Source organism: Erpetoichthys calabaricus, chromosome 3 (genome assembly GCF_900747795.2).
Source record: "Erpetoichthys calabaricus chromosome 3, fErpCal1.3, whole genome shotgun sequence".
In the NCBI taxonomy this organism is placed as follows: domain Eukaryota; kingdom Metazoa; phylum Chordata; class Cladistia; order Polypteriformes; family Polypteridae; genus Erpetoichthys; species Erpetoichthys calabaricus.
Genome location: NC_041396.2, coordinates 76,198,710 through 76,225,293, shown reverse-complemented (window position 1 = coordinate 76,225,293; position 26,584 = coordinate 76,198,710). Strand labels below are relative to the sequence as shown.

General features: G+C 36.7%; 1 protein-coding gene across 1 annotated transcript in view; it reads left to right on the top strand.

Moving 5' to 3' along the window:
- Positions 1-26,584, top strand: part of kif26ba (kinesin family member 26Ba) — a 383,822-nt gene that overhangs the window by 273,625 nt on the left and 83,613 nt on the right. The window contains exon 5 of the mRNA XM_028796933.2: positions 8,198-8,381. Coding sequence (XP_028652766.2) covers positions 8,198-8,381 — 184 coding nt within the window. The remainder of the gene's footprint in view (positions 1-8,197; positions 8,382-26,584) is intronic.

Genomic DNA, 26,584 nt, shown 5'->3' with positions numbered 1-26,584 from the left:
CAGAGAACCAGAGACACATGGAATAAGCTCCCAAGTAGCGTGGTAGACAATAAGACTATAGGGACTTTCAAAACTTGACTTCATGTTATTTTGGAAGAATTAAGTGGATAGGACTGGCAAGCTTTGTTGGGTTGAATGGCCTGTTGTTGTCTAGATTGTTCTAATGTTCTGTTATAATTACTTGCTCTTGTCCAAGATGTTCATAATAAGAGTGTCATGACTCAAGTATTAGTTACTCTGTTTCTGTATATAATGCTATTTTTTTGTATAAAACTCAGTGGTGGAGGATTTTGTATAATTATAATCAAGTTAATAGTTCACAGTAATGCTATCACTGTATTTTTGTGTGAAGAAATAATTTGTCCTTCTGAGTATGCTTTAGGCATTTTCCACACTGTTCCATCTGATACCTCTGTTGAAGCTTTTACATCAGCAAAAAAAATCACATTTGTTTGGAAATAAGTTTAATAAATTCTTCATGCTATTTTAATTAAAAGACTGAATCACCAGTTGAAAGTTGAAATAGTACTTCTTGGACTTTTAACCTCCAGGACAAGAAGGGCATATTTAGAAATAACAATGGGCATCATAATGGTGAGACTTGACAGATAGAAGTAGTTTGTTAACAGTAATAAAGTAGTCGATTCATTAAAAAGTGTGATGCACTACAGAAGAGAAGTAATATTTTCTGCAATGCAGGTTAAGAAACCTCTGTGGGTCATAAAGGTTACGGGCTTTGATGAAATGTGAGATTATCAAGGCATCTTAGACATTGAAGTTACAGGTAGACATGGTCTATCTGAGGCAGAATTTAGTTCAAAATTAAAATCTCATTGTGAGTTTATATAGTACGGTGGACCATTTACTATGAGTTATTTTTCATCCTAGTTTGGTGCATATAAGATTGATTTAATTTCATTAATTCTCACAACCACTATCATGTAGCACCCATCCATATTAGAGGTTACCTCATTGCCAACAGACTAAGTTGTGTTATAAATCCACATCCTTACTCTTTAAATATATATATCATTGTAGGAATAAAATACCTGGGAAACTTATGTCTGCATTTGTGGCCGTGTGTTTTCACAAGATCAGCTCTGTTTATGATTATAACATTAATTTAATTGATTTTGTTATGTGAGGTAAATCCAGTAGAAATTGTCATGTTCATTAAATTTAGATGAGCTTTAATTAAAAATACGTAATCTGTTATGAAATAGTAGAGCAATTGGAAAATCATGGGATACTCCAAAGTAGGGTGTTGTAGGTGCAGTATCTTTATTAATTTTTTGTAAGCTCTTTGTTACTTTTACAAATGTTTCTATTTTATTTTATTTTTGGAGTATTTTAACATAGAGAATTTATTTTCATTATCAGCTTTGATTTGGCTTTACAGAAAGTAAATTTTTTATTGTTTTGCTGAGCCTATTGTGGGACGACATTTTGTTTTCACATTTTGTAAAATTTTGTTTATATTTGCTACCTTCTTTGCTGCCATGTCACAACAGGAAGTGTGCGACATGTGATGTCATCATTGCCCAAAATAAAGGTCAGCGTTGTGCACTTCCTAGTAGTCCAAGTTTGAGTATATTGTGTTGTGATGAGTGTTAATTATGTTGAGTTTAATTAAGGCTAAGATTTGCTTTGTTAATATTTGACTTTATAATTGACAGTAGATTAGTGTTTAGGATTAGGTGCTAGTTTATTTAAGCAGTGCTTTGATTTTTGACTTGAACTTTTTTTTGTCTCTTTTATCTAATAGTTCTTTGTCATTTAAAAAATCTTTTCTGCCTCCACCATCTTGGCAGAACACAGGGAGAAATGCTTATTATACAGAAGAAGATTCTGTGATACTCTAACTTCAGACTGCCTGTGGTTTTCAAGAGAATGCACATACCAAGTTATTCTCCTATGTGAAAGAAGAAATGATTGTTGAGGGAGAAGGTTAATTGATTCTGGATTCAGGGGGTTGAATTTTAAATTACATAATCATTCATGAGCTGCAAAAAAGTCTGATCTTTATAAAGTGTATTGCTATAAAAATTTTCAGTAAAATGCAGAAGTGTTTTAGCAAAAGAGTACACCACATATCAATTAATTCGGTCTCCAGCTTTCTATTGAAAGAGCTGAATCAATATTCTCATCCACTAGCCACCCCCCACAGTTGACAATAGTCTTGTTCCTGGTGTTGAACTAGTTTCGTTAGCTGTCTCGGAGGGATTTGGCGGGTCTTTTAGTGACCACAAAAGGCTGCCGTGATAAGGTCACTCTTTAAGAATAAGCTTGCGGCCAATCAATGAATTTTGGAAAGTAATTGTACTGTACCTGATAGCAGGCTTCACAGCGCACCACGTCATTTAAGACTCACTCATGTAATTTTCATTTAAATGTGTCTGTTTAACAGGACATGTCTTTAATAAGAGCATAATGATTTACCAAGAATCATAATTATTGGGATCAAATTAGGCCTGTCACTGTCTATTAAAATAAACATAATTAAAAATGGCCTCTTCTGATAAATTAATGTTGAAACCAGTTGCTTTTTATACTCGACATCTTGAACTTGATGACAACAGTTGGAATTCTAATTTTAGTGAGCTCTCTTTTAGAGGATATACTCTGTTTGTGTATGAAATAGTCCTGTTTAAATTTGGCTGCTGGGACCTTATTACATGGTTGCTGCATTTCACAAACTTATTAAATATTTTTAATATTGAATTTGTTATCTTTGTAACTTTAGTTTCTTTTTCCATGTTTCTTTGCCATGCTGATAGGTCAGTAGATAAAATATATCAGATTTTCAAGCATCTATCAGGTGCAAATATGTCCCTCTGAAAAAGTAATGTTCTGCATACAAAGTAAGGTGTCCTGGCTTGTGTACAGTGTTAGTGGGATACGCAACAGGCCCCTGCCATTCTAAACTGAGCAAGACTTGATAATGGATTGGTGGACAGATGGATAATACAGTAGAATTTGGTGTGTTTCAGTACAATTCTATGTTTTCTTTAATTACGCTTCAGTATGTTGTGAAGAAAATAAAATTCAAAGCAGTTAATGTAGCTTATTAAATTTTGATAAATATTAAAGGACTATTCCACCCAATTTTTTTTAACATATTACTTACTCCATATGATTTATAGTTGTGGCTGAGAAAAATTTTCAATCTCATGTTTTCATGGAGAAAGTACATACATTTTCTGATAGAATTGGACCCAAGAATGACCAATGTTGGATAATGGCAAAGGATGTGATAAATGTAAGTTATCCAGTTGTATGATCAACATTTGTGAAAATGCATGCTTTTTGCTAAAATACTATAAAATAGATACTTCCAGGATAAACAGGAAAATCTTGAACAGAAACTAAAGTATCATGTAAATAACTTTTTGAATTGAAGACAGGACTCTTGACCAACAAATGAAGAGGAGAAGTGAGTCTTTAATTCAAAAAATCTTTCCTATGATGCATTAGTTTCCTGTTTATGATTTGTGCTGTTTCTTTCAGAAGTAACTATTTAACAATATTTTAGCAAAATAGCATGCATTTTGCTCGTTTTGAGCATATGACTGGATAACCAGTTTGTTGATTATGTGACTTGAGTATTGTGCAATACAGTAATCCCTCCTCCATCGCGGGGGTTGCATTCCAGAGCCACCCACGAAATAAGAAAATCCGCGAAGTAGAAACCATATGTTTATATGGTTATTTTTATATTGTCATGCTTGGGTCACAGATTTGCGCAGAAACACAGGAGGTTGTAGAGAGACGTTATTCAAACACTGCAAACAAACATTTGTCTCTTTTTCAAAAGTTTAAACTGTGCTCCATGACAAGACAGAGATGACAGTTCTGTCTCACAATTAAAAGAATGCAAACTTATCTTCCTCTTCAAAGGAGTGCGTGTCAGGAGCACAGAATGTCACATAGATAGAGAAAACAATCTCTAGCAAACAAATCAATAGGGCTGTTTGGCTTTTAAGTATGCGAAGCACCGCGGCACAAAGCTGTTGAAGGCGGCAGCTCACACCCCCTCCGTCAGGAGCAGAGAGAGAGAGAGAGAGAGAGAGAGAGAGAGAGAGAGAGACAGAGTTTGTTTTTCAGTCAAAAATCAATACGTGCCCTTCGAGCTTTTAAGTATGTGAAGCACCGTGCAGTATGTCGTTTCAGGAAGCAGCTGCACAAAAGATAGCAACGTGAAGATAATCTTTCAGCATTTTTAGACGAGCGTCCGTATCGTCTAGGTGTGCGAACAGCCCCCCTGCTCAATCCCCATACGTCAGGATCACAGATAGTCAGCGCAAGAGAGAGAGAAAAGTAAGCAATCTAGCTTCTCAGCCATCTGCCAATAGCGTCCCTTGTATGAAATCAACTGGGCAAACCAACTGAGGAAGCATGTACCAGAAATTAAAAGACCCATTGTCCGCAGAAATCTGCGAACCAGCAAAAAATCCGCGATATATATTTAAATATGCTTACATATAAAATCCGCGATGGAGTGAAGCCGCAAAAGGCGAAGCGCGATATAGCGAGGGATCACTGTATATATTTTTTTTCTATTGACGTTTTTTTAAAATTGTTGTTGTCCAGCATTGGTCACTATTGGGTCCTGTTCTGTCAAAAGCTTTAGTATATCAGTTCTCCACAATAACATGACATTTAAATTTTTTGTCTGCCGCCATTACAAACTACATGGGGTAAGTAAAATATAAAACAACCAGTAACGGCGCTTAACTTGAGCATTCATAGTTTTCATACTCTTCCTCTGTATGTTTAGCATTCGTTTGCTCAGAGGTTGATGCACTTGCTGCTTCCTGAGCAGCTCTTCTTTTGTTTACCCTAGCGGCCCGCTGCTTCTCTTCTTTCATCGGTAACCTTTCGCGTTAAAACTGATTAAGTCAGTGTTTGTGTTGCAATTACTTCGTACGTTTTCTTTCATTTTTCACTTAAGCTGCTGCTTTCAATCTGCCTCAAGAATGATTTAAGATATGAAGAGGTAGGGGCAGTGACGGCAAAGGTGGTAGGGATGAGAATGGCACCTGTACGCATGTGCCGCACGGCCGCCCTGCTGCCACTGCCAAGAGTTGATTCTACAATAAAATAACATAAAACTAAAAAGAGGAATAACCTTGGAGGTCAATCATCACCCAGCAGATAGTAGATGTCACATAGTATATGTGGACCAAATTTCAGGTCAATAGGTCAAATGGTTTGCGAGCTACAGGTAATTTAAAATCCTGGACAGACAAATGAACAGCCACGGTAGTGTATTATATATAAAGATTATCATATTTTGGGTGGAGTATTCCTTTACAACAGTTTTAAATATCTATCTTCTACCTTAAAAACCTTAAAATAATTAATGTTTTATGACAAGCTGAAGAAATGTATTTGTAATTATGTTCCATCGTTCACACACTACTTTCTGTTGAGTTTTAAAATGTATTCACTGTACATTTACTGCATATGTAGTGTTGTCTTATTATTATGACAGATAATGCTGCCAAATTGATTTTCTATGTCTGACATGGCACATCATGTAAGTAATCTTTGCTCTGTTTTCTTTGACCTTTAGCACCATAAAAAATGAAAGTAGAATCATGATATTTCAATATATGAAATGGCATTTTCCTGTTGATACAGTGTTTTTCTTTCATATTTACTTGGGTCACATTTTCACTTATGCTCCTTTAAAGGGATGCTCTTTTTAATATTATTTGCACATTGTTTTCAAAATCTCACTAAGAATAGGTATTTAATTATACAGTATAGCCCTTTATGGGTTAACAGAGAGATACTTTATTCTTTGAATAACTCATGAGAAAACCTTGTGTGGTTTATGATGTTTATTGTAAATTCTAATTAGCTTTCTAAAAATGTTGTTTTCTCAGATACAACGTAGCAACCCAAGATGGCAGTTGCAGTTAATGCTCTCTCTTACAATTTCACAACCAATATCCATAGCAGTAGAGTGTTGTACCGTGTTAGCCATATATTGATACAGGAGAATTTAGTAGCAACCAATATCATAAGAATGTCTGAGGTGTTCACCTCCTATTCTTGATTGGCATGTTTTACATCATAAATTGTGTGGTGTAGCAGGTTGATCACTAATCCTGATGCATATATTATTTAAATATAGCAAGACACATGCTCAAACTGACACAAGAATTTCTGCAGGGGCTGACACAGGAAGCAGACAATTAAGCCTTTAGCCAGGCTGGGATTTAAAAATCCACTTACCTTCATTCAGTTTAAGCTAAGACTTGCCCTGGCACTTGAAAAGAGTAACTGAAGTGTATCTCAAGTGCCATCTACACCTATGCAATCTTGTTGTCTGTTCTGAACAATGCTGAACTGATTTTATTTGACATCATTTTTATTTAACATCAAGTGGAGTGATATAAGATCATTTATTCAATTGGTACTTCAATATCAAGTCCATTAGATTTCAAGACTCATTTAACCCAGTTATATGAATCCTGATGAGCATGAAAGTTAACATGCTATGATTGTTCTCTACACATGCTGGGGTTTATATAAAATTATAACCTTTTCTTTTGCTACACAGTGCTATTTTATACTTACATACAAACACTGAACATTTTGTTAATATGATAGCTGTGTACAGTCCGTTGTTAACAGACATTGACCATAGCCTGTGTTATAGTTTGAAAGATATGGTAAAGGTGACTTTCAGATGTGTAGGGTGGGACCAGAAAATATAATCTCATTATGACATTTTTAAAGTTTGTTTGCATAAGTTACAGGATTAATTTAAGGCCTTGTCTAGTTTTTGATTTGTCTAAAAGATGATACTGGTGCATTAATGATAACCGGAGAATTGCATTGGCTATCTGGATATGCCACTTTATAGGAAGCAATATTACGCTATTTGATTTCACTGATCCCTGATGGTCTTGGTAACATTATGTTCGTGTGTGTGTGACTTGTACATTGTGACATTATGTATTTACCGCTGTACATTGTGATATTATGTATTCATTGGAATCCAGGCTGGTCACTGTATATGAGCCGTTTACTGATTCTTCCCTTGTGATTTTCTCCAGATGCATTGGATTTCTTATCACATTTGAAATAGTGTGGGTGTGCATGTATATGACTGTTGCCTGTTATGGATTTACATCTTATTCAGGGCTGGTTTCTACATTGTGCGTAGTGCCTCTTACAGGATATGAAATATACTAATGAGGAAAAAAAGAAATACAGCATTTACTATAGTTGTAGCTTGGGCACTTTATAAGAAACTTGCCAATTAAATATATTTTAGACCTCAAACAAGCAATATTATGCAGTGAGACATTACTACTTGCCAAACACCCATAATCTCTTTGAGTACACTGTTACCCCATGATGTCGAGATGGAACAATTCTTATTCAGGTCACCTTTAAAAAGGCTTCATTTAGAGCTTAGTTCACAACAAAACAAAAGCCACAGTTACTCCGTTTTCTGAGCATGTAGCAATGCTTTGAATGTCATCAGAAGAAAGGAGGAAGGCCACTGGCCTTCTGTAGGCAGGTATGTCATGCGCCAGCTTTAGAAAGATAGGCCCCCAGTTTCTCTAATGTACTACTTTTATTTTTTACTGACCCAAGAAAAAGAAATTACTGCATCTGAAGTATGGAGGTAGGGAATGATTCTTGTATTGTGTGAGCAGAAAATCTCCCATCTTTCATTTTCTCCAAGGGGACAAGATATTCATGAGCACAAGATTAATTTACTGTATGTTTCAGGTGAAGTATAAGACTTTATAAATTGTGCTAGAAAATCCTATTGATTAATGATCAAGTTTTTACCTACATTCTGAAAACTTTGACAGTGTTCTCTCTTCTTAATTGTCACTGAAATAATTCAGAAGTAGTTTCAGGCAGAGTTGCTAGCATATGATTTTTGTAAACCAACTAGGTTGTATAAATTGGCAATTAAAGTCAGGCAAGAAGCTCTGAAACCAAAAGGTGGAAGTGATCCACAGAAGACCAAGTGGTCTGTCACTTTTAAATAAACAAAATGTAAATGTATGTCCACGTTTATAGGGTTATATATTGATATTTATTGTCATACTGGTTATGATAACTACAGAAGTGTGAAATGGGTGGATGTTGGCAGTTGCTTTAATCAAGAAAAGACATGTTAAAATCTGGGAATGTAACGCTTTTTTAATGATTTATTTTGTAGAGCTGCTCAAAAATTGAACCTTTCCTCCAAAAAGAAGAAACAACGTCCCACTCCATCCTATGTGTGTGACCCACCTCTGTTTCCCACCAATTTCAGTGGTATTCTGCAGACGTCTCCACCACCTGCTCCACCATGCTTGCTCCGAGCTGTCAACAAAGTCAAGGACAATCCAGGCCTGGGAAAAGTAAGACATAATAGACATTTCAGATTTCATAGATCATCTCTGAGTGTCAGAGGTGAATGAGTCTTGCTAAGAAAAGCAACAACTAACCCTTAATTTCATTCTCTTTGAATGCAAAAAAGTGCTTTAAAAGTTTAAGTTGCTTATTGAAACGGATTGACAGAATGCAATGATATTTATCAAGTTATGTTTATTGTAAGATGAGCATTGTACATAGTGTATATTATACAGTGAAATATTTACTGTCTACTCAGGACAGTTAACAATGATATAGAAACAAAATAGCATTTAACATACAGTGTGTATATATATATATATATATATATATATATATATATATATATATATATATATATATATATATATATATATATATATAATATACAGGTATTTGCTAGTATTTGTTTATGTATTATATATGTATACTGTATGTCCTGTTTGCCTTTATAAGGTGGCGAGTGTTGTATATTTTCTGAATATCACAAGACCTAACTGGATTTATTAAAGGCAGACACTTAGCTTGTAATCTTCAACACTTGTTTAATGTAATATATTCACCCATTTAATCTAACACCCCAGAGATCTTATTATCTTTGGATGCAGAAAAAGCATTTCAAATGGTTGAAAGGTACTACCTACTCACTACATTGCACAAATTCGGGTTCGGCCCAAATATATGAGCCTGGATCAAACTACTCTATACAAGTCCATAAGCTTCAGTTTGTATTAACAATATTATTTCAGATTACTTCAAACTAGAATGTGGTACTCTATAAGAATGCCCGCTATCACCATGGCTCTTTGCAATCACCATTGAGCCATTGGCTGCTTACTTTCAAAATGCATCTGAGATAAATTGGATTATCAGAGAAGGACTTGAACAGAAAATATTACTATATGCTGATGATATGGTACTTTACTTTATATATCTGACCCACAAAATTCCCTGCCAGTAGTCCTAAAACCACTAGCAGATTTTCAAAAGATACCTGGGCTCAAAATTAATTTGAATGAAAGTGTGCTTTTTTTAGTGAGCTCTCTTGTGCACAATATTAGACTGGACATTTATCTTAACAGATCAGTTTAAATACCTAAGGGTAAATATCACAAGTAAATATAAAGCTCTTTTTCAACAAAATTTTGCTGTCTACATGGGAAAAATTAAACAAGACATGAATAGATGGTGTGGACGCTAGGGGTCACTGTTGCCCCGTTGAACCCGTTAGACAGACGTCCCAGACACACGTGTAAAAGCACAGAAGAATAATCTTTAATACTTCTTCAATAAAGTGCCCAAAGCACCGCACCTTCCACAATTCTTCAGTAAACAATAATCAATAATAACAACAATCCTCCAACTCCCAGCAGCTCCGTTACACTCCCACCCAACTCCGGCTCGATCTGCTGGGGTTTCCCAGAATCCTTTTAAAGTCTCTGACCCGGAAGTATTTCATCTCTGGGTCAACACCACATCTTCTTTCATCAAGCGTCCGGAAGTACTGCGGGCTTCCATCCTCATGACCCCAAAGCACTTCTGGGTTGACGTCCTCGTAATATCCCCCTGATTCTTGGTGAGCTCCCCCTGGCAGCACCCACGGCACCCAACAGGGCTGGGGATACGGACTCAATGTCCCATGCTGCCCTGTGGGAATCCAAGGAGCCATTTCTATCCAGGGGAGCTGCCATCTAGCGTTCTGGGGGATGTAGTGTCCTAAAAAGGCTGTTTCATTCAGTTGAGGGACGTCCTGGCCGGACTGAAATGCCGGCTGCCCCTCACAATGGTCTATCCTCCATCTTACATTAGCAGGGAGAATCAGCACTGTCAAGATGAACATCCTTCCCAAGCTTCTTTTTCTATTTTAAAGCATCCCCATATACATTAACAAATCATTTTTCTAAGAAATTATAGTTAATCATAACTTCATTTTTTTGGAATTTGAAACATACACGCATCCAAAGAGCGACTCTACAATGACCTAAAGCAGAAGGAGGCATAGCACTACCTAACTTTCAGTTTTATTATTGGGTGGCAAATATACCAGCCACAAAGACCTGAACATCAACACAAAATGATGACTATACACAAGCCTGGTCTGCAATAGAATTAAAATCTTGCAATACATCCTTATATTCCACATACTATTATTAATACACTAATATTCCAATTGTCCTTCATTCACTCAGAGTGCATTTATCTCATTTAAAATTGTCCAAAATGTATCCAGAGCAAGATTCAACCTGTGAACATTGCAATCTAACTCCAGATTCACTGAGCCACATTTTTTTGGATGTGCACCAAATTAACATAATTTTGGACATCTTTGAATGACTACCAGACAGCATTGGTGTCACAATCACTCCTAAACCACTAACAGCTGTGTTTGGTGTACTCCCAGATGGGTTTAAAGTGGAGACGGACAAACAAACTGTAATTGCCTTTACCTCACGACGAGTATGTAGACTTATCTTACACAAATGGAAGAATTCCACCCTAGCTCTTTTAAGTCAATGGGTAACTGATGTTCTATCTTCTTCTTCTTCTTCTTCTTCTTCTTTCGGGTGCTCCCGTCATCTTTACTACTTGAAATTAGAAAAAATCAAATTCTCACTTAGAGGATCTGTTCAAAACTTTTTAAATATATGGCAGGATGTAATTAATAACATTTTAGAATAAGCTTCTATATCAGGGTAAAAGCTACTCTTCCTTTCTTATTGCTTTGAAAGATTTGCTGTGGTTGTTGGCTGTCCTCTTTTTCTCTTGGGTGGGGGTTAACTTTAGCTTTTTAAGCTAGACTTGATTGTATGGAATGTTATTTACTTTAAATTAAAATCAATAAAAATATATACAAATAATGGAAATGTGGGCGGCACGGTGGCGCAGTGAGTAGCGCTGCTGCCTCGCAGTTGGGAGACCTGGCGACCTGGGTTCGCTTCCCAGGTCCTCCCTGCGTGGAGTTTGCATGTTCTCCCCGTGTCTGCGTGGGTTTCCTCCGGGCACTCCGGTTTTCTCTCACAGTCCAAAGACATGCTGGTTAGGTGGATTGGTGATTCTAAATTGGCCGTGGGTGTGTTTGTGTGTGGCCTGCGGTGGGTTGGCACCCTGCCCTGGATTGTTTCCTGCCTTGTGCCCTGTGTTGGCTGGGATTGGCTCCAGCAGACCCCCGTGACCCTGTGTTCGGATTCAGCGGGTTGGAAAATGGATGGATGGATATATATTTACAGTGTACATATACAGTATATGCACACAACACATATTTTAATCTGGATATGTAAGTGGCCTGCTTATTTATGTGCAATGGCCTGGAGGTCAAAGCTGGACTGGAGAGGCTGCAGTCAGTGATTTGTCTTTTTTTCATTAACCTGCTGTACAAGACGTAATGAATCTGGCACAGCTGGGGGAGTGAATTATTATCGATTGGTTTTGGAACATCACTTCATTGTTAACGTTGTGTATGAAAAGTGTGAGGTAAACTAGAAGTGGCTAAATAGGCACTGATAAAAGAAATGTAAAATAAGAATATGAAGAGGTTAAACAGGTAACTTTTTCACTGCCAGAGCAAACACATTCACGAGTCAGTAGTTGCATGAAGATTTCCCAAATAAATTGATTCTTTTTTGTGATCTTTATATTACACTATGTTTTATCATATTAATCAGATCATTAAAAAAGGGTTAAATATCTGTGATCAACAAAAATAAACATCTGTCTTGTGAAATGGTAGCAGATCTCAGAAGTTTCTACTCATGCTGTATACAAAGAAAACATTTCAGGTAGCCTAGCAAGCTAATGAAATTATGCTTGTTGACTCTCACTGTTATAAATATGTGATCCATTTTAACTCTTTGAGGGCTGAATAATTTTTCCAAAAAACAATTTTCTGAAAAGTAATGGCTTCACACAGAAATTAAAATAAAACATCTGTTGCTGCATGCTGTGGATGACAGTTTGCCAAGAATGTGCAACAGGCATGCTGCCAGGCTGTCTTCGTGTGGCTGGGGCAGCAGCTGCAGTCACAGTCACAATGCATTGCAATCTGGTTTCTACCTCTTATCATTGTAAGTGTCAGTCCTCCCAGCTGAACATTGCTCTAGGTGTGTCAGCTACATGAACCTGTTCAGCACCACGATTAGCGACCAATCAGCTGAAGCTGGAACCTCCCATTCGTTTTCTATCAATTGTATCAAAATTGGAGTCCGACGAGTCATAATCCAATTCAGAGATAATAGGCAAAGTGCCGTCCACAGAGTATTTTGCTTTACACATTTGCTTAGATCTCTCACTAGATGTCAGTGCCATTTTTGCCATTGTTTGCGCCTTGCTACTCACGCGAGCACAGGAAATCTTGGTCAAAAACCAATTAAGCTAACTTTCCTTCTAGCAATGAGAGTCCAAGTAAAACATAACGGTTGGTTTTGTCACAGTTTACAGATAATTACAGTACCATTGTCAACTCCTCCTTTAGACAAGAGTTGACATCAGCCCTGAAAGAGTTAAGTAGATACTGCTTTTTATGCAAGAATGCAATGAAAGATTGTTGCATGCAGAACGTCAGTCTCCAATTCCTCTAAAGCCAGTGATAATAATAAACAAATGGGCAAAGATGTTATGGTGCATTGATGACTCTGTATCTCAGATCACAATGGCCATCCTTTCTGTTTTTCCTCATTTGATTAGGCTTCTTGTACTGTACAACATGTCCAATCAAAACAGCAACTGTGAGTGTAAGAATTTACAGTAGATGTAATCCTAAGTAAGTCTTGCGGGATGCTAACAGCAAATCTAGTCTCTGTTTAAGAAAGTGATGCATAAAACACTGTAGATATAGGTAGCATTAGCCAAATATTTTTATTGCAATTTTTAAGGCAACATACAAATATGGATAGCATATATGAGGGATGATCAAAATGTTATGAGCAAAGATGTAACTCAAAAGTAGTAGGCACAATGAAGGTGTTACAAGTCACATAGTGTGTGTCTTAGTGATTATTGTGAGTAATCTAAAAAAACCAAGAGATGATTTATTAGCTAGGGACAATCAGGAAAAGCAAAGGGTCAACACTGGCAGATCAGACTTTCAAAAAGCAAGAAAAATCAAAGGGCAAGACATTACTCTAGTGTCGAAGGCAAAGCAAAATTTGACAACCAAAACACAAACCTAGTGCTAAGACCTATTTGAAAATTAAATGAACTACAATAGAGAAACAAGACATTGTGTATACAGTACATCAAGGTATAACATATAGTAAAGGCATTGCATTTTTATAATGTCATCTCCATGATGTCATCATCACCATGATTAATGCTGTGTGATACATTCTAGAAGGTAAATAAAATAAACATTTCCAAGTAAGGTTAATATGAAAAACAAATCACAAAAACAGAATTCTTGAGTGTGAAGTATAACAAATACTTAATTCTACAACAGGTACTTTCATTGAATGGGATACAAATTTAATGCCTTGCCATACTGAAACATAGCCATATTCACAATTACAATAAGATGATTTACAGTTGCCTTTTAACCTCAACATGTATTTGTCACTGCTTGGAAAAGACCAAGAACATAGTTTACTTATCAAAGGCAACATGCAACATTTCAGATACAATTGGTTAAATTGATTTTGTTTTCTAATTGGAGCACAGGCAAGTCAAGTGACTTGGTCAGGGTCATATAGTATCAGTAATGGGGTTTGAACCCACAACCTCAGGGTCTGAAGTCCAAAACCTTAACTACTACACCACACTCCATGCAGAACGGTGCCGTGATCCAGTACTGTGAGACATTATCACGATGAGTTGTTAAAGAATACTACACCTGACTAAAATCATGTTTCCAAATTATTAAAGTACACTTTTACCTAACATCAGGGCAGAAAACTTTATGGAGCGTGTTATCTTTATAAGCAAACGGACAGTTTAGTTTCACAGCATTGGAGCTGGACATCAAACCACAAATCCTAGCAGAGAATATGGGGAGTAACGTTAACATTAGTAAATTGCAAGTTCACCTTTGTGCTCATTGACTAAATGATGGTGTTATTGTTGGTCAAGCTGCTGCCGTATTCTACAGTTTACACTCTAACTCAGAGACTATTTTTATGAGGTTTGCACATTTTCTCCTTGAATATTTTTTTCTGGGTCATGAGTTTCTACAATTTATGTGCACAAAACCCATTAATCATCTTTTTTTTAAATGAAACCTCGATAAAAAAGTGAACTAGTCATGTACAGTAGGTTATGTCAAAAATTTATAAAGGCATATATAATGTAATCAAATTCATATAAAATGCATTTTTTCATGTTTTCTTTAGTAGAGAATTGTTAAGTCTGTTTTGTGCATTGCTGCTTCTCAGTGAATACTTAGAGAAGAACCTGAGAAGCTGTGGAAGAAGAACTGACACCAGTATTAGTTAATGGTCCATGGAAGGACTGTTTATTTAGCTTCTTGTGACATACCCTGACTAACTGCCACTATAGGCCTCAAGAGACACCATTTTCTTCCTAAGGTTACTCCAATGTTGGCCTTGGGAGATGTTAGTAAGTACAAGAACGCTTCACCTCATGTCATTCCCTCCCTTCCAGCCCAACCTGGCAAGCTATTCAGCACAGCTTCTTTTATGCTTTCCTAACAGGTTCCTTTTTTCTGGGATTTGCTAACTAGGTCTGCCTGTGCTTTGTTCATTTGACAGCTTGAGTCCTTGGCTTTTAACGGGAGAAGCAAATTCGGTGACTTTTGTATACTGCATCTTTTCTTTTAATTAACAAATTGTTGCTTTGTCCAGCATTCCAGAAGATTACCTTGCTCAAACAGTGTTGTCTTTTTTATAGCTTTTAGAATTTTCTGTGTCCATATTGTGATGAACTGAAAGAGAGGTGTGTTAAGAGTTATCATTGGTTTGTGGTAATACTGTATATTGCTTGGCTCTGCTTCTTCTTCCCTTTTTAGTTTGTCAACCAGGAAAACCTTTTTCCATATGTCGAAATTTACAGTTCATTACTACAAACATACTGAACAGTTGTACACAGCAAACAATTAACTTCCCCACCCAATTTGAAGGTTCCATATTATCAAAATCCACCAATCTGTGAATGTATGTGGTACTTAAAGGCTGATTTTTTTTATCTTATTCATCCTCTGTGATTTAACACACAATAAAAAAGAAGCTGCTAATATTAAAATTGCAAGAACTCACTGAAATATGGGGGGGTTAAAAAATAAGGAACAGTAATAGAAGTGGGGGAATGATTTAAATGTGGGATGGCACTCCCTGATGTTCCCACTTACTTCAAACACTGCTTTCTAGGTAAGTCTAGGCCTCTAAATCAGCACATCATTAATAATTTTAGTAATGTATATCTATGTCTTTGAGTAGACAAATGGACTGGACACTTGTCCCTACAACTGACAAAGTGTGCAACAGCTCTGCAAAAAGCAAAAGTTCTATAACATTTTATTATAACGTGTTAGGAAACAATATACTGTATGCATTCAGCTTGCTAGATTGATAGTGCAGTTCAAGGTCATAGAATGTTAGTAGTCATACAGTATGCTGAACTACAACCTAAACAGGAGATTATGCTGTCACAGGGTGTACTTCCTCTAACTCAAGCATGGACCTTCGGCCAGGGTTTGGGAAGAAGTCCATGAGAATTTACTGTAGGCATGATATCTTCTTCTTCTTCTTTTGGCTGCTTCCATTAGGGGTTGCCACAGTGGATCATCTTCTCCCATACCTTTCTGTCCTCTGCATCTTGCTCTGTCACACCCTTCACCTGCATGTCCCGTCTCGCCACATCCATAAATCTTTTCTTAGGCCTTTCTCTTTTCCTCTTGCCTGGCAACTCTATCTTTAACATCCTTTTCCCAATATACCCAGCATCTCTCCTCTGCACATGTCCAAACCAACGCAATCTTGCCTTTCTGACTTTGTCTCCCAATCATCCAACTTGAGCTGACCCTCTAATGTCCTCATTTCTAATCCTATCCATCCTCGTCACACCCAATGCAAATCTTAGCATCTTTAACTCTGATACCTCCAGCTCTGTCTCCTGCTTTCTGGTCAGTGCCACTGTCTCCAACCCATATCACATAGCTGGCCTCACTACTGTCCTGTAGACCTTCCCTTTCACTCTTGCTGATACCCGTCTGTCACAAATTACTCCTGACACTCTTCTCCAACCATTCCACCCTGCCTGGACTCTCTTTTTCACCTCTCTTCCACAATCCCCAAGGCATAATATACAGAGCGCTAATTCCTAAATTTTGGATCTACTGTAAGTGCTCTCTGGCTGCAACATTCCCCATTAAACTCTCACAATGCAGTGTGATGCTATATGTAACTCTCATTTGTAACTGTTTTTGACATTAAATTTATAGTGCTGGATTCTATGTTAAATTATATATATTTTTCATTTACAGGGTGTTTTACACTATATAAACAACTAAACAAAGCTCCATCCTTTCTAAACATCTATAGCTTTTTCCTATTGTTGATGTGACCTTTTTAAAATATGTTGAGAAAAGACGTTCCTTTGATAATCCACCAGACTAAATGTAGAACAAGAGCCCACATTTTCCCAGTGTACAAATTGCTTAGCTATGGCTTTGAAGAAAGTGGTGAAAAGCCTTATAAAATATTACCCAATAGCTACAGCGCAAATAGTTACTGCAATGTACTTAAAAGACATAGTAATTCTTAGCCCTGACAGGAAAGTGGATGTCAGAGCCCAGAAAGGAGAATAGAAGCATGGCCTCTCCATTCCCTTCTTGTCAAAGGCTGGCCTCATAGTTATTAATGACAACCTTCAATACAATTTCACCAACCCTCCTTTTAGGGGCATTAAGATGTGCCTGATTTGTTGTGGGATTGACAACACTAGACCCTTTATTTGTTTATTTTTGATTCCACTGCATATTTTAATTAATATGTTTACCCTTGTGTAGATATCTCAATCAAAGTTGCCAGTTATGGCACATAAAAGTTTATGTAAGATCCGAGAGATTTGCCTGTTGGTCCCATGGTACACCTGGCATCTATGTGTTCTTATACTTGTGCCTAAGATTATTCAATTAAATGCCTTTTTTAAATTGTGTTTTCCAGGAAAAACTCAATTATGTGGTATTATAGCACTAATCATATGATTCCCAAGCCAATGTATGTAAAGTATTTAGCAATGTTTTTAAATCATGAACGACTTAAATACTGCATGTTGTATCTGGAGGTGTTCCTTTAATAATCCATACTCAACCAAAAATGAAGATCAGTTATAACCTGCATCTCTTTTCAAAACTGCTATGAGCTTGGGCTGTACCTTATAATCCATATTAACGTGAAAGAAATAAGTCTATTGAATTTCATATTTAGCAAATAATTTATTGCCATGTTTTATGTACTAAGCAACTAATGGGAATCACGTTTTTATAAGATTTCACATGGCATGACACTAATGTACTTATGATATATTTTTTGCCATTTTGTAAACTTTGCCTTGATTCAAAGCTGCCTATAAGTTTCTAGTATTTACAATGTGTGTTTTTCCTTGAAAGTTTATTTTTGTCACCTCAGATGCCTGTGCATTGATGTCACAAGTTGAAGGATACATTTGCATGAAGCTTTAAGTGCCTAGCATTTTGTCAAATGTCAGTCTGTGGAGCCAAGAGCTGTCTGTTTGGCATGCCATGCATTCATAGTTTACTTTGGTACCCTGTTAAGCATATTGGGATTGCCACACACAACTTGCTGTACATATGAGCTATTCCACATTACAAGTTAAGAATTCCAGGGCTTAGCATATGTCCATAGACTAGGTTTTAGAACATGATATTGTAAATAATACTAAATCCATACTGTACATTTCTAAACTCTAATTTTGGGTGTGACATGTCTCTGTCTCTCTGTAAAACATTTGCTGCTTTTTTTTGTAATTGGGAATGGGTCAACTGTAAAAGTAGCTGCATAGTCACAAGATTAATAGCCAGCTATATTTTTTGGTGCAGTTTAGCAAGCATCCATTCAAATTCATAACAGTGGTAGTTTCAGTATATCTTTGCATTCTTGTCCATGACAATGGTTTTTTGTCAAATTTTGCAAACCCTTTTTTGTCAGGAAAGATTTTTGAATATATGATTCCAGTTGCCGGGCTCATTGGTAACCCCGCTGGATTCTTTAAGTGTCAGGAAGTGACTGGCATCGCTAGACTGAATGATATATTCTTTTTAACAAGTCTACGCAAGTACGTAACAAACTTGGAAATATTTATTCTTTCAAAGATGAATATAGTTGGATTCATAACTTTATTTTATTTTTATTTTGGGTGGAAGGCAGACAGTTATTAAAAATGCCAGTAAATTCAAGAAAATATTTCTGTAAACATTCAGGGTATCCACATGCTTGCTAATTACTATTTCAGAAGATTTATTTATAACTAGCAATGCTACCTGTCAAAGACAAGTAATAGAATAATTAAAAATTTGCTATCTCTTGTCCTATGTGCACTTTCTGCTGCTTTTCTCTATATTTGCATGTGTGAATATTTCCTCACTGGTGCTCCCTCTCTCACGTGCGTTTCCATAAAGCCTAGCTTCTCAGACTCTGTCATTATTTTCGAGATGACTTTCTCACATCCTGTCTGCTTTTATACCTGCCGTCTTTGAAGGTGACTCTCTGCATGCCTACTATGCTCCTCCCACGTTTCTCCTCCTTGTGTGTCTCACACTCGTACTTCCTATTTTGTTTCGACACCACAGCCAATCTGACCAATCACACCAAAGCCAAACTGACAAGTCAGATTATTCAGATGGACTGGACACACAGACTTTAGTGTTTTATTATACAGAAGATAGCTATTCACTTTAGAATATTCAACTGAAAAGCAGTACCTGGTACTGTAAGTGGGAATTAAACTGCCTTATGCGTTTTTAACATTTTATGAAGGGCATTATAAATGAGCTTGCATAGTAAACACAAAATGCATACCTTATTGATAATATAAAAAGCAGTCAGTCAATCACATTGTAGCCCTCTTTTCATACAAGTGATTATTTTCTTTCAGAATTTTGCAAAATGTCTTAATTCACCTGTAAGGTTAACCATTTAACTTTTGAAAATATGTATTTTTTACAATTCTTTCTTCTTCCCTGCATTAACATAAAATCTGTTGTTATTGAACAATGAATAACTATTGAACTATGAATGTTTATACTATAATCGTTTTGTTTTAGATAGATAGATAGATAGATAGATAGATAGATAGATAGATAGATAGATAGATAGATAGATAGATAGATAGATAGATAGATAGATAGATAGATAGATAGATAGATAGATACTTTATTAATCCCAAGGGGAAATTCCCATACTCCAGCTGCAGCATACTGATAAAGAACAATATTAAATTAAAGAGTGATAACAATGCCGATAACAATGCACATATACAGACAGACAATAACTTTGTATAATTTTAACATTCCCCCCCCCCCGGGTGGAATGAAGAGTTTTATGAGGTATGTACCCATCCATCCATCCTTCCATCCATTATCCAACCTGCTATATCCTAACACAGGGTCACGGGGGTCTGCTGGAGCCAATTCCAGCCAACACAGGGCGCAAGGCAGGAAACAAACCCCGGGCAGGGCGCCAGCCCACCGCAGGGCACACACACCCCCACACATCAAGCGCACACTAGGGACGATTTAGGATCGCCAATGCACCTAACCTTCATGTCTTTGGACTGTGGGAGGAAACTCACTCAGACACAGGGAGAACATGCAAACTCCACGCAGGGAGGACCCGGGAAGCGAACCCAGGTCACCTTACTGTGAGGCAGCAGTGCTACCACTGCACCACCATGCCGCCCATGAGGTATTTACCAATATAATTTTTTGCATTTTTGCCCACCTGTGCCTTTTGTTCATCTGCCAAGTAGAAGTTCAGACTTTTCTTGATATTCTAGAACAATTCAAGGCATTCTGCTAAAGTGATTCTATCCACACATTTGCGTTTCACTGTCATGATCAATTACTGTAAACTAAGTGAAGAGCTGAAGAGTGGCCTTTCAGTGGTTTTAAAAATAAATGGTGGAATAAATTAAGATAAGGAAATATCAGATAAGAACATCTGAGTAGAGGAACACAAAACATTCAACCATTATATACAGACTTAGAAGAAAATAAACCTCCATGAGCCTGTGGTCATTGGGAAAGGCAAAGTAATTGTTTAGCTGAGAGAGGCTGGCTAGCTAACTACACAGCTCCTCCCTTGGGAATTCAATAGCATACAACAGTGCAGGTTATTATTTATCATCTTGGACAAATGTTGCAGTGGTCTGACCCTTGGTCTTTCACTGGTGATGCCATTATCTCTCTTCTACTCTCGGAGACCATTGTTAGACTAAGAAGAGTAAATTAGTCAAATTAACTGTGACACCAAGCACCGCAAGAGCATGAGGATGACAGAAAGACAATGGAGTGAGCTTTGCAACAGCCTTTCACATTATTCTCCACAACTATATGCAAAAAACAGTCAATAGTGCAATTTGAGCAGTTCTAACAAGAAGATCCTTCACTAAACTAATGGATCTTTTGCCTTGATTTAAACGCTGAGGGTGATAGAGCACTGCTTATACTTTCTTGTCTATATACAGTACACTTAAGAGAATACTGTTTTCTTTGCTGTTTCAGGAAAAGTAATGGCAGTGAATAAGTAACCTCTCTGTACAGAGAACCACCACTTGTCTCCATTAATACAGGTGAGAAGATGATAGCAAGACAGAAAACCCCTTACATACAAACGTTGTGAAGAACTATCAGATATAATGTTTGCTTTCAAAAGGTCACATTTATTATTTTACAACACATAAAGTCCCCCTCAGCTATTGCTCCATTAATTATTTTTTACTAACATCTTAAAAATTCAGCTAACACTGTTTTCTCTCAGTTTTTAATCTTATGTATATCTAGTACCTGCATACACACTATTCCAGTGGTGTTTCAGACTTTTCCAAGAAATGAAGTATTCCTTTACCAGCCATACTATTACTTTACATTTATAATTGCTTTCAGCCAGCCAACAGACAATTTGCCACAACAGTGTTCAAAGCCTGTGTTGTTTTGGTCTACTTTTAATCAAGACGATGTGGTGCAAGTTTAGTTGAAAAGAAGCTGAATTTCAAACTGCATGCCCCTGTGACACTAACAGTGGCCTGCTGACATAACAGCAGAAAGAATGTGCCTTGTTTATTTAAAGCTAGAAGCACTCTTTGATGCGCCATTTGTAACTGTCACTTTGCATTTCCTTCACTAGCCCTCAGCTCTTCCGATAGTGCCTTTCATACCGCCAAATAGGCACCTTGTGTCCACCTCCTCTCTTGCCACAGTGATAGTGTGTTGCCACTTTCATTATCTCAGATGCTTTCCTTCACCTGACAGTTCCACAGCCTGACATGCTTACCTTGAAAAACTGATGATGATCTGGAGCAAAAATGATAACATAATTGGACTGCACTTCATACACTGCAAGTTGGAATTAGCCTGGACTCGAATGGACAGCCATGCAATGATTAGCTCACATGTGAAATAGAAAAATGAGCAGTGTAGCCTGCTGAGCTAAAACAAAGTCCCTAATGCCCTGTAGTGACACTACATGAAAATTTCAAGGGCTTTGCTCCAAGGATAAATTTCATGATAGGGGAGGGCTGCACAAGTATGATTTTTGGAACATGTTAAAGTTCAAACTCAAGTACAATAACTAAGAATAGAACTGTTAGTATCATGTATCTTACAAAAATATATAGTGAACCATAAAAGAAAGTGTTGTCCATAAAAAGTATGAATCCGTGGAAAGTTCATAGTGTAACTAATGTACACACTGTGACTAAGTCACACTATTATTATGTATGAATAATAACTTACTGTTCTCCTAATGTAAGGGCAAACAGGAAATGTTTTGCTACACAGTATGAACTTTCCACAGCATATTACTTTACTATCCAAACATCAACAGGGATGGATGATTAGTTAAACACATATCTGGTAATATTGTTAAATGGATGAATGATTTCTCAAAAACAGAAAATGGTTTGATGGATTGACATTAGTCACTGTAGCCACTGGCCTAAAGATATTTATTTGACTGAAATGGCCGAACACTCTGTAGAGTCAAAAATCAATTCTTGGCCCAATGTATTTCAGTGGGTACTATTGCTTTAGACAAAGAGCAAAATTCAATTTGCAGATTAAATTGATCTTTAGCATTGTGCGGCCACAGCTCTGCAGGATCGCTCACAGGCAGAGATGAGATTCATCTGTAACACAGCAGGGTGTCCACTTTCCATAGCAACATTTACAACTGGGGCTGTCTGGCTTTGCCATGTAAAGAATCCGGGTATGAGTTCTGTCCTCCAGCAAAGAATGTCAAATGTTTCTTTCTTTTTATTGCACAGATTACTTACAGAATACATTAGTAAAATATGAACAGAGCATGCATAAACATTAGGCCATGTAACACAATAATTGCACAAAAACTACAATTTCCTCCATCCAGGTGTGTTTTTCCAGCATACACAGTTTTTATAATTCTGATTCTTGTACTTGTTATTTGCATTATACTCTTAATGTGAAAGCTCATGATTGGTATTTCTCTACAGTATCGACATTGGGAAATTCTTAAAACACACAATGTGCGTTTTTGTTTTCTTTTTGTAAACATTGTGTAACATTGCTGCTTACATATTATGTATTTGCCTAATTTACTTAGGGAAGAATTGCCCTTTATAACCAATCATATCCCTTTCACTCACTGTAGTTTATACTGTAATATGGTTAGCAATGACATGATATTATTTATCACATGTGTGATTCACCATCACACTAAAAAAAGTTGAAGTTCAGAGTGATGTTTGTAGATGGATGCAGACTTGGCATAGGAAGCAGAGGGTTATGGTGCAAGGAACCTTATCAGAATTGGCTGATGTTAAGAGTTATGTTACATTGGGGTCAGTGCTAGGGCCGCTGCTGTTTTTTAATATATATAAATGATTTGTATAGGAATATAAGTAACAAGCTGGTTAAGTTTGTAGTTGATACCAAGGATTGGTAGATAATCTGGAGTTCATTGGAATCATTACAGAGGAACTTGGATAGCATGCATGTAGGAAGAAAAAATGTAAGGTTTAAATATACAATGGGAGGTCTGAAAATCGAGAGTACACCTTATGTGAAGGATTTAGGAGTCGTAGTGGACTCTACACTATCAACTTCTCGACAGTGTTCAGAAGCCATTAAGAAGGCTAATAGAATGTTAGGTTATATGTATGTATGTCTGGAGTACAAGTCCAAGGAGGTTATGCTCAAGTTTTATAATTCACTGGTGAGGCCTCATCTGGAGTACTGTGTGCAGTTTTGGTCTCCAGGCTACAAAAAGGACATAGCAGCGCTAGAAATGGTCCAGAGAGGAGCAGCTGCACTGCTTCAAGAGCTACAGGGGATGAATTAAGAAGAAAGATTAAAAGAGTTGAGCCTTTTCAGTGTAAGTTAAAGAAGATTAAGAGAAAACATGACTGAAGTGTTTAAAATTGTAAAGGGAATTAGTACAGTGGATCGAGACTGTTATTTTAAAACGAGAGCAACAAGAACAAAGGGGCACAGTTAGAAACTTGTTAAGGGTAAATTTTGCACAAACATTACAAAGTTTTTCTTTACACAGAGAACCATAGACTCTTGGAATAAGCTATCAAGGAGCATGGTAGACAGTAAGACTTTATGGACTTTCAAAATTAGACTTGATGTTTTTTGAGAAGAACTAAGTGGATAGGACCAGAGAGCTTTGTTGGGCTGTATAGCCTGTTTTCGTCTAGATTGTTCTAATATTCAATATTTCTTGTTTTCCTTTTGTTTGATGTGAAGGTTGTCTGCATACAAAAGGTAGGATAGCAAATTAAAGAGAGTCTTTTTGTGCTTTTTCCTGTCTACTTTCTCCATGTAAAATAGAAAGAGCTTTGATTTTTAGGGTGGATACATTCGTGAGAGGAATCCATTTTTTTCCTATGACCGTGGTGATCTGTTATGCATTCTTTAGGTACAGAATTAGCTTTAAACACTGTGACAACTTCATGCGAAAAGACAATTTCCCCTCAAGGATTAACAATGTATACGAAATCAAAAAATCAAATAACATTATTTCACTACTGCAGAGGGCTGGCGCCCTGCCCGGGGTTTGTTTCCTGCCTTGCGCCCTGTGTTGGCTGGGATTGACTCCAGCAGACCCCCGTGACCCTGTAGCTAGGATATAGTGGGTTGGATAATGGATGGATGGATTATTTCACTAAGTCTGAGTGTCAAACATCAACCCCCAAAGTTAAGCTTCTGCAACCAAATTCAAAGGCAGAGAACACTGGGAGAAACAGAAGGCACCCAAATATATAACAAGAAGGGCAGATACACAAGGTTCATGAACCAAACAGCACCCTGTTTGTTGAGATTGTTGAGTCATCTGTTTGTAGAAAGATCCCTTAAGCACCCATTTCCAGGTAAGCTCAAAAGCTGAATTAAGTGATACATGGTTCTGTTCCAGTAATGTCCATGTCTGGTTGCTCACATCTTCTGTTTCTCCTTATATGGCTAACTCATACACAGTGAAAGAGTTATGCACATCTTCCGATAGCTCATTGTACTGTATCTTAGTTCTGTTTACATACTAGTCACTCCTAGTTGTATCTTTTAGTCACAAATAAGCTGAAGTTATACTTCTCAGTTGTCAATGTAATGTATTTACCAAAAGACAACTAAAACAGTTGCTTGTTTTGAGAACTCCAGCACTTTTCATAAAGCTCCATTTTTGGTGGATTTTGGCAAACATCATACACCTTCTTGGTCATTAGGGTTAGAATGATTGTGGACAGTGGTCTGAGTCCACTGACAAGGCATTTTCATAATGCGTATGTTGCATGTTAAGTGCAAAGCCCCTGACAACTGATGTTAAACTACTGGTTTGTCAGTTCAGTTCCTGCTTACATCTCACTATGAGATGATCCTGAGTAACTTACATTATCTGAAATTCTGAAAAATATTTGCATAAACATTTGTAATATGTCCATGTTTAGTAATCTGGAACACTACATTTTCAGTGTAGAAGTGCTCCCTGTGATGAACTGGTGCCTTGTTTACAGTTTGTTCCTTCCTTTTGCTTTGCATAATCACAACATGATAGAAAAACTTTCCCAGAATTTGAATGGTATGTTTTAGGTGACGTGTCATATGTTTTAGATTGCGTATATTTTTCTGCTTAGAATACAGTGGATTTCTGCTTGTCCCTACATCTCGGTGATGACCTAGGTAATATTAATGTGGGAGTACATTTTGAAAAGCATTCATGTGAAGTAGATACGGATGTGGATAGCCTATCTTCAATAACATTTGCTATTTATTTTGTTAGTATTGGATGTGATATCTAATGAGACAAGCAAACATTTCTGTGATGAAGGCGCTCAAGCAAAACAAAAATCACCTATATCAGTCCAGATTCCCAGACATAACTTGTTGAAACTGTTTCAGCTAAACTGTCCTTTATTTTAGTTTTCAATGCTAACCTTTTTAAAGGGCAGAATCAATAGACTGGGTATTAAACATTGAATGAAATATCTGATTTGATATATTGCTTGGAGCCAGGTCAATGTAATTATTGCTTACCATTTAGAAAATTATATTAATTGTGAATTCTGGCTTGTTTATTTTTTCATTTTATTTACGATGTACAAATTTGAATTTAGTCTGCTAGCCGTAAGCCTTTTTCTAGCTACTTTTGGGAGAAAGGGGTTCTATTCCATGTTAAAATATGGTTAGCTTTATAAAATGAATATGTATTATGCTATGGATCTCAAGAGATTATGGAAAATAAATTAACTATTACTTTGCTGAAAATGGCTCATGTAAGATACAAAGATGACTATTGCACAAACACATTAAATATATTTATTTATTTCACAACAAAACAAATGTATGAATTGTAATTTAAAATATTTTAAAATGCAAATATCCACATTTTGATTTTGATATTTTCAACATTTCATAATACCAAATAAAAACCATTTTATTTATTCCAGTCATTCTGAAAATAGTCACAGCAGAACAAAGAATATACAGTTGTTGAATTAACAAGATTGAACACTGACTCGAGCAACTACCGTCATAAAATCAAACAACTACGGAATA